We start from the raw sequence: 8801 nt of genomic DNA, 5'->3' as shown, positions 1-8801 counted from the left end.
GGTCCATTTAGGGCGCAAGTTAAATGGTACCGCAAATGTCAGTTTGATAGAACGCCTTGCATAGGACAACAATTGGAGAAAGACCCTTCAACCACGCATGGCATCAAATTAAAATCTATGAATTGATTGCTTTCTTTCATTACTATGAACCTGCTAAAACAAAGCAGTACATCGGCAATTGCACATGCAGCCATTTCTACATGGATGCTTCCAAGTCGTCGTGGCGCACCCTTTATTGACATGGACACAACACGAACAAAAGTAGTGTCATTTCTCTTATCAGACAAGACATGGCTGGCCTTTTCATCACTGAGGAACGGTATTTACAACCGTGACACGGTGCTGGTCCTGCTGAACAAGGTACGTTGAAGATGCTGGACAAGGTACAAAAGAAAATGTCAATTGTGTATGTACAAATGTAGATTGAACTCGTGTCAAACACGATTGCTGCTGGAGTACTGTCTTTGTCTAGACAACGCGACAAAAACATGTATACATCTCTGTGTTTTCAGCAAATAGGCAACGAACATAATGGTGAACAAATAACATCATTGGAAAGAGATGTTATCTAGCTCCAAGAAGAAGATTTTGCATAATTGAATTATATATGAATACCTAAGATACGTAATTTACACATTAATCATTAAAAGGTGAGCACTAAAAACATGCCAAGTACCCATTTAGGACCGATAGAGATATCAAGCACCGTTCATACTACAGACAAAAATAACTGGGAAAAAAAAAGTTTGATCGTGAACAAAGTTTTCAAACATGGGAAATTGCAATCTAATCCATCTGAATAAATTTAACAGGAACCTAAAACGTGGAAAATACAACTTGGAAAAGAATAAAATGAATAGGATACCCTCTCTTAACCTCCCTGAAGCCTGCCTCCTCTTTACAACAGTATGCGCTGCACATTCTGTTAACTTATGACACCTAGAAAATACAAATTAACTCCTGCTTAAAGGCTTATCTGAATCTTACACGCCTAAGTTATTTGTGATCTGGTTTGGCCAAAACCAGTGTCTTGCATCATAGCCACAAATTCACTGTAATCGATGCGTCCATCCTGAAATGAATATGAAAGTGAAAAATTAAATCATGCCGATGAATTAAACTATTTTCTACCTGGAGGTAAATGAAAATTGTTATTGGCAAGAAGATATTTACATCATCTTGGTCAACTTCACGTATAATTTCATCTAACTGAACATCTCCTAAACCAAACTTCTCACAGGCCTGTTGGAGCTCATCTTTAGTGATGTACCCACTCCCATCTTGGTCAAAGTATGAGAAGGCTGCATATAGATGATCCTCCTTCTCAATCTTGTTTAGATGGAGCATGGCTGCTACGAACTCGCCATAGTCTATGGTACCACTGTTATCAACATCAGCCTGAAATTTTTAACAGGTAGGGAGCTTAATCAGAATCAAACTGTATGGATGAGGGCAAACGCTGATGTGATAATTCATCCAAGACAATCATCTGGGAGATCCAGGAGCTAAAGTGGCGATTTCACTGGTTAATTTAACGGCCATGATAAAATCTCATAGAAAATAATGGTAACCAAAATATATCAATTTCCACATGTTCTCCATTTACATTTTAGATGCTAGACAGGTTTCTTATGATCTGTGCACGTGTGTCGGTGCGTGTTTGTGTCTTGTTCCAAGACTCCCTGGGACCTAGGCTCTTTAAACATAACCTACAAAATCATGCACCATGTTCCTATATCTCGGGTTGTTCATGCTTTTCTCCATATTTGAGCTAAATCGGACAACGGCTTGGCTATGAGTTGTTTAATAGGTAATCCTCAAGAAAATAGAAACACGGTACTTGAATCTTGGTCACAGCACACAAGCTACTTATCTAGCTCATTTCAGAGAGACTCACACTAAATTTAGTCATGTTTAACCAAAGATGACCGGGTTGTCTGAAATCGCTTAATGGTTCACAGCAGAAAGTCTCAAGGTAATTTGTTAAAAATACAAGAGTAAGAAAGAAAACTACCATCATGATCCTATGCTATATAACTATAAAAACCTTGAATCTGAATTTCAAACAGACTTACAGCTTGCATTAGCCCAGCAATTTCAGAATCCTTGGTATTAGCACCCACTTTCTCCAAACCAGTCTTCAGTTCCTCAAGAGTGATATGTCCACTATTGTCTGCATCTATCATCTTGAACATTTCTTTCAGACCTGCAATTTCCTCTTCAGAGAGGCTTTCAGCAATGACCTGAAATGAAAAAGAAGTTTTCTGGTAAGTAAAAGAACAGGTTTTAGCAAGGACCTCGCATTGTTGTCTTTAAAATACCAAGTGAAAACTTCAAGCAATTCAACCAAGATATCTGTTTTAAGAGAAAGTGATCATGTACAATGTGTAATCACACACTTAACATTCAGAGGGCAAAATCATTTAATGGCATCTATGAAGTATGGTGCTCACTATGTGAAACAATGTACTCAAATGAAAAAAGCACTGTTGCAAATACTTCAGCTAACAAGAAATGCTTGATACCTGTAAGCAGAGATTTAGAGTTGTAATGTAAGCTTAATTATATGATGACTTCAATGATGATATTTGGTTAGCTTAGCAACTTTTAATGCAGTATTTATATATGCAAAGCACATTAGACTAAAAATTATAATGAAAAAATACACTGGTGAATAACATAAAGATGTTTGCGTTACAAAGAGATGTGTGCTTAAAGCATGGAATAGTCAGAAGGTTTAAAATCAAAATTATCATGCTACGATATATGCACTCTTCTTGTTTCAAAGACAGGGTAACATCTTTTCATTAATAGATGCAAGAAACAAAACTGCAGGTAAAACTGAACAGCCATATCACCTTTTAATTATCAAAAGATTATAAATGATGTTTCTATATTGATGTTTTAGCATTGCAACTCCATTCAAAACAAGTCTGGCAACCAAACAAAGGAAGTGATCAGCTCCATTGCATTCCTTGTCTCAGTATGTTCTTTATCATGATACAGCATCCAAAGCATGACCTAAGTTTTCCAGTTACCATGTCTGCTGTGTAGCATGCACAAAATTTTTAAGAGTTCAGGGATTATAAGTACTCACTCGGATGACAATTTTCTTGAGCCTATTCATGGCTGAGAATTGCATCAACCGACTTAGAACAGCTGAGTCAAGAGGTCTATCAGGTGCAACACCTTCCATCTGCACCCAAGGATGGCCTGCACGAGAACAAAAACATAGTGTAACTATTGCTACTCCTTGGCGACAAAAGAAACTAGTAAGATCAAGACATGTTCTTTATATCATCTAACTCCTCCTAAACCATCATCCATCTAGCTAGTTTTGTACTATAGTATATTTTCACATTTCCAACAGAACTTAATTTACGATTTTGTTTCATGACTTCATCCACTTAAGCAACAACTCAGCTCAAGTCAACTAGACCTCAATCTCTGATTAGCTACGGCTAGCTGTGTGAGCATTTTCCTCCATTCAGTTCTGTTATAAGCTAAAATTTCAAGAAGCTATGGTGACTCATGATAAAAGAAAATCAGGGTTATCATTAAAAAACACAACTACAAAAGAGACACAACAAACTAATAATAAACAATGCACTGGTTTATTTGGCAAAGAGATATTTAAAGATTAGATTATAGTGGCATGCATACTCACAGAGAACTTCATGGGCTGTCAGCCGTCTTTTAGGGTCCCTTACTAGCATTTTCCGAACAAGATCTTTTGCACTTTCAGAGATATTAGGCCAAGGTTCTGATTCAAAGTCTAGTTCCCCTTTTAAAACCTGCTCAAATATTCCTTGTTCCGTTTCTGATCCCAAACATGACAGAGCATAAATTACACGCAGCCAAATAATCATTAGATAAAGGTATAAAATAACATGATTCTAGATCAAGAGTCTCACCATCCCAGAATGGGGGAACCCCACTTAACAAAATATAAATGATCACCCCAGCACTCCAAACATCACATTTTGGACCATATAGCTTCCGCAACACTTCTGGAGCTACATAGTAGGGGCTGCCAACTATGTCAGTGAAAGTTTCACCTGAGATGATGAAACCATTAGTTAATTTTGCAGAAATGGAAAGGACTACTAAGGAAGAAACAACATAATGCTGACAAAGTTTTAAATAAGCATGGGCAATGGAGAGACTATGAGCTGACTGCAGGCAAACATATCCCTTCTAAAGCAAAACATATAGGAGGCATACTAAGGTAACCATATTGGCATGGATGTTGAAATGTTCGTGTAATAAATAATGAAATTGTCTGGCATAGTCAATGAAGAAAATTATATTCTGATGTGTATTTAAGAAATTATAAGGAAGCAGTAAATTTTGCTATATTTTGTAACCACTGTGTGCATTACGACCATACAAAAACTTAAAATAGCTTACAATGAGAAGCCAGTTAACTATTGGGAACTTAAGATGTTCAACATTCAGCCTCTGGCACTTGTTTAGGCCACAATTGGCAGCTCCAAACAACTTTAGAATGGAAAATCATTTCCAAATTTTCAGATGTTGGCATTGAAACTCATGCTGCAGGCTATCAAAATAAAAGTAAATATTCATATATTTTTTGTTCGTCCAAGCCAAAATCAAAATCTGGATACTGAAACTTCAATGACCCTGCTTGTGTGTGTTTGGACACAGCTTGCTTGCTTTTACTGTCGAAATCAGAGGTGAATGGTGGAAATGTTTTCATAAAGTCCAGCCAGGTTTGATCAGAGCTTTGTTTATTATTCATTGAAAGCTCTAAGCAGATCTATAAATCTCTTTAACTCAATTTCCTCATGCACTAATTTCGTATGGATTCTGATTTTTTCTGTTGAACTAAAGCACCCTCTCCAAGAGGGTTACGGCTCACAGAGAATTTTCTAACTACAAACTAAAACTTCTTTAAATTTGGGAAGAAACTTCAAAAGTAAGCTTTTATCCATATAATCAACCATCTTACTATTTGAGAAACCAAGCATACCTTTCGCTTATCCATTAACAATATCCGTGACAACAACAGTAACCATTCTTCCTCTTTGATAATTATTTCCACGGTTGATAGGCAAGAAAAGGGGGCAAGCCATTCTATTCTAATATAGGAAAAGCACATGGCAAGTGGAAATCTTCATAAGTGAGAAAGAGAAGCTATTTATAATTGAGCTGATATTCTTATTCATTTAGTCAGTAAATTATTGGTGTTGTACTTGGATGGCATGGAAAATATTTTCAAGAACTCTAGAGCTATAATAGAGTTCAAAGAAAAGGCTAGTGTAGCACTAGTTCAATAATGCTTCAAGTAAAGGGGTGCTAAATCCAACCATTGAAACATAAAAGTGATGCTCAGATGTGTACCTGGCCTGAAGAACACTGAGAGACCAAAGTCTATCGTTTTAAGCGGCGACTCCTCTTCCTGACTGACAAACAGAAAATTCTCAGGCTTCAAATCCCGGTGCATAACACCCAAAGAATGGCATGCTTCCACAACACCAACAATTAACCTCGCAAGCTCAGCTGCCTGTTTTTCCGTATAATGCCCCCTCCGAACAATTCTGTCAAAAAGCTCCCCGCCAGAACAAAGTTCCATAACGACATGAACTGCAACAGCATCCTCATAAGCATCCACAATTTTTATCACATTAGGATGACCCTCCAAATGATGCATTATCTGAATCTCCCTCCTAACATCATCCACATCCTCCTGCGTCGTCAACTTCCTCTTCGCAATGGATTTGCAAGCAAACTCCTTCCCAGTCGCCTTCTCAATGCAAAGAAACGTTGTTCCAAATTGCCCTTGTCCAAGCTTCCTCCCTAAACTATAAATATCCTTCAAATTCCCAGTTTTCCTCCCTAACACAGATTCCATTTGAAGCGCTACACTCGAAACCCTCTTAACATGAGTAGGTTTCTTCCCCTTCTGCTCCTCCCCTGGCTGACCAATTCCCACTTCTCTCATTTCCTGCTTAATGGACTTTTCATGCTCAATGACTTTAGGTGGTGGTGCTTCATTGGGCATTTTAACTGGTTCAGGCGGGGTGTTCTGGACCAGTATTGGTGGATGATCATTTGATCCTTTTTTAGAACCCTCAGATTTTTTTGATCCACCAACCGGACCCGCTTCTGAATCACCATTATTCTTGCTACTATCTTCTCCTTTAGGAAGGTGCAACCGGTCCTCTGGTGGCCGGGAACGCCAAATAGCAGCAGTAACAGTATTGAAGAATCCATTATTGCCTAGATTTGGTCCTACACATGTATTCCCCATAAAAAATAAAAAAATAAACAACTAGCCCTATTGATCTTCAGGTCCTTGTTACCGCCTCTCTTCTCTGAAAGGTAGTACAAAGATTGAATCTTTTTTATCCCATTAACAGTAACAAGATACAACTTTGATGCTTCTTTGTGATCAGATCCCAGACCCTCAATCGAACCCTAATTTTGCAATTTGGCTCCGAATGACATTAATTTGGAAACAAAACTAATCAAAATATGGTCAAGAATTCACCAAAAAAAATACAAAAATCCTCACCAAATTGCAACAACAAAACCAAATATCTGCACGGAACTAGAATAAATAATCAGAGAGAAAGTGATAGATGAAGCAAAGAGGCACTTATCTTGAGAAAGGGTAAGCAAATAAAGCATCGTATTTGATTGTTCAAAATGGAAACAGGTGGTCGTTTTAAGAGAAATTAGAGCGAGGTTAAAGAAAACATTTTACGTGATTAAACCATATGTTTTTCCATGCATGGACCGTCACCATCTTCATGATGCAATTATGGATTAATATTGAAAATGGCGCGCGGCACGCGGGAGGGAGTTTGCCTGCACACGTGCGTGGTGAACCATGTTATCACCCAAAATTATATAAATTATTTGGCACGCGCTCTAGAGGAGATTAATATAAAAAATATATTAAAATATAAAAAAAATATTAAAAGTATGGAGAATATTTCAATAGTATTATTAAATCTAATCAAGTGGATTAATTTTTAAACATTCACTCAACTATTTACCATACTCAAGAGCTTTGAGTTTGGCAACCACACCAACTTCACGGTACTTGAGTTGGCACCCAAGTAATTTGAGTCTGACATGGTTGTTAGAACCATGTAAACATGGGTCTAGCATAACTTTTTGAATTTTAAAATAATTAAACAATATCAAAAATACCCCTTATTATTATAGAAAATTACACAAAACAGTAAAAGAACAAAAATATTCTTATAAGCAAAGCTTATTTTTTTTCTATTCAAAGGTTAAAGATGTATTTAAACTATTTAAGTTTGTGAAAGGTTAAAAAATTCTTGAGCAATAGGTTTTAATTTTGTTAACCTTAGGGTAGAATAGTATTTTTATTATGCAAATAAACGTGAAAAGACTATCATACCCCCGCTCAAATGTTTAATGACCAATGAGCCTATGAAAAATACTAAAATACCCCCACAACCAGGAATTTAATTTTTTCAACCAAATGGCAAAATGATAATTTAACGTTTTGTGAAAAGACAACATTAGCTCCATCTCAAGCCTTCAGAACTTAGAAAATTCATTGTGCAAGTCTATAGTTGACTGCGTCTTGGTCCACAATATACTTGCATAGGGGTTGCCAGACCCAAGCCGCTTGGACCTGGCGTGGTTGTCAGTCAAAGTAGCTTGGGTCTGGCGCCTAGGATTTGTATAATTTTTATGAGCCAAACAAAGGTGATGATTTTATTGAAGATCAAAATACTCATGCAAATATGTTAAATGATCTTAGGACATCTAACTAATAATTCTTTGTGGACTTCCGCTGTATTGTTAAGAAAAAATATCAAATACCTTGCTAGAGCCAGGCGCTTGGGTCTGGCAACCATGCCAGCCCCGCGTTTGGGTTTGGCATGACCCACATGTTTGGACCTGGCAATCATGCCAGATTCGTGCATCTTTTTTTGAAAATATAGGAATACACTTATAGTTGTTCTAAAAACATATTTATTTTGTATTTTCATTTTTTTCTTTTTAACCAATTATATTCTTATATTTTCTATATTTCTTTCTTTTATTTTGGGACATTAACCACACGTATCTCTAAAATTCACTCAATTTTTTTTATTAATCTGTAATTTTTGTGAAGAAATCATTTATAAAATTGCACAAATTAAGATAGTCAAAAGGACAATAAATCTTTTACATATACAGTATTTTATTTTCCTAGAACATAATGTATCAATTCAAAAATTCAAAAGTTTTCTCTTATAATCATATATTTCAAATTTTCGTATATACTAATAGTTATAATATAGAATAAACTCTCCTTGTAACAAACTTTAATAATTAGATCACGCAACATCTCAAATTTCAAAAGGCATGAACCCTTTAAAAAATTATTCAACATTTAGATGGAAATATAAAACTAATATTTTCATTCTCAATGCATACAAAAAAGAAAGTTTATTTTTGAAAACTTGAAATAAATTACTTAGAACTCAACATTTTTTTCATTCTTTCCTCTTCGAATATAACAAATTTATAAAATAAGTTGGACAAATAAAAAAGAGTTTGCAGTTAGGTTCTACTGCATATAAATAAAAAAATCATGCTTGAATGAAGCAATGTTTGTTTTTGCAGTTCAATCATGCTTTTGAAAAAATTTAATACCCAAACGCTTGGGCCTGACATGATCTAGTAGACATGATACTTAGTAAGTGAATTAAATAAAAATAAATAAATAAATAAATAAATAGCAAGCATTAGTAAATGCAATAGAGAGTAACAAACATGCATTGAGCAGGCCAGTCATTGTTGATTCA

At 35.9% G+C, this 8801-nt stretch overlaps 1 protein-coding gene across 1 annotated transcript; it reads right to left on the bottom strand.

Annotated features, from left to right (window-relative positions):
* Positions 1-694: 694 nt before the first annotated feature.
* On the bottom strand, positions 695-6775 carry LOC7479492 (calcium-dependent protein kinase 20). Its single transcript, XM_002309233.3, has 7 exons — positions 5365-6775; positions 3915-4058; positions 3668-3820; positions 3098-3213; positions 2076-2243; positions 1174-1398; positions 695-1072 (listed from the first exon to the last, which is right to left on the bottom strand). The coding sequence occupies exons 1-7, from the start codon at positions 6272-6274 to the stop codon at positions 992-994; spliced, it is 1797 nt and encodes a 598-aa protein (XP_002309269.2). The 5' UTR covers positions 6275-6775; the 3' UTR covers positions 695-991.
* Between the last annotated feature and the right edge of the window lie 2026 nt (positions 6776-8801).

The sequence above is a fragment of the Populus trichocarpa genome, chromosome 6 (assembly GCF_000002775.5).
Source record: "Populus trichocarpa isolate Nisqually-1 chromosome 6, P.trichocarpa_v4.1, whole genome shotgun sequence".
Classification (NCBI taxonomy): Eukaryota; Viridiplantae; Streptophyta; class Magnoliopsida; order Malpighiales; family Salicaceae; genus Populus; species Populus trichocarpa.
The sequence above is the reverse complement of the archived record's forward strand: the minus strand, read 5'-3'. Positions and strand labels throughout refer to the sequence as shown.

Bases quoted from the DNA above. Each gene is read 5' to 3' on its own strand.
- LOC7479492 (XM_002309233.3), bottom strand. From the start codon at position 6,274: ATGGGGAATACATGTGTAGGACCAAATCTAGGCAATAATGGATTCTTC. The intron at 3,821-3,914 runs GTGAGACTCTTG...GTTTGGGATCAG, and splicing joins GGTTCCCCCATTCTGGGATG to AAACGGAACAAGGAATATTT. The intron at 2,244-3,097 runs GTGAGTACTTAT...TTTTCATTTCAG, and splicing joins TCAAGAAAATTGTCATCCGA to GTCATTGCTGAAAGCCTCTC.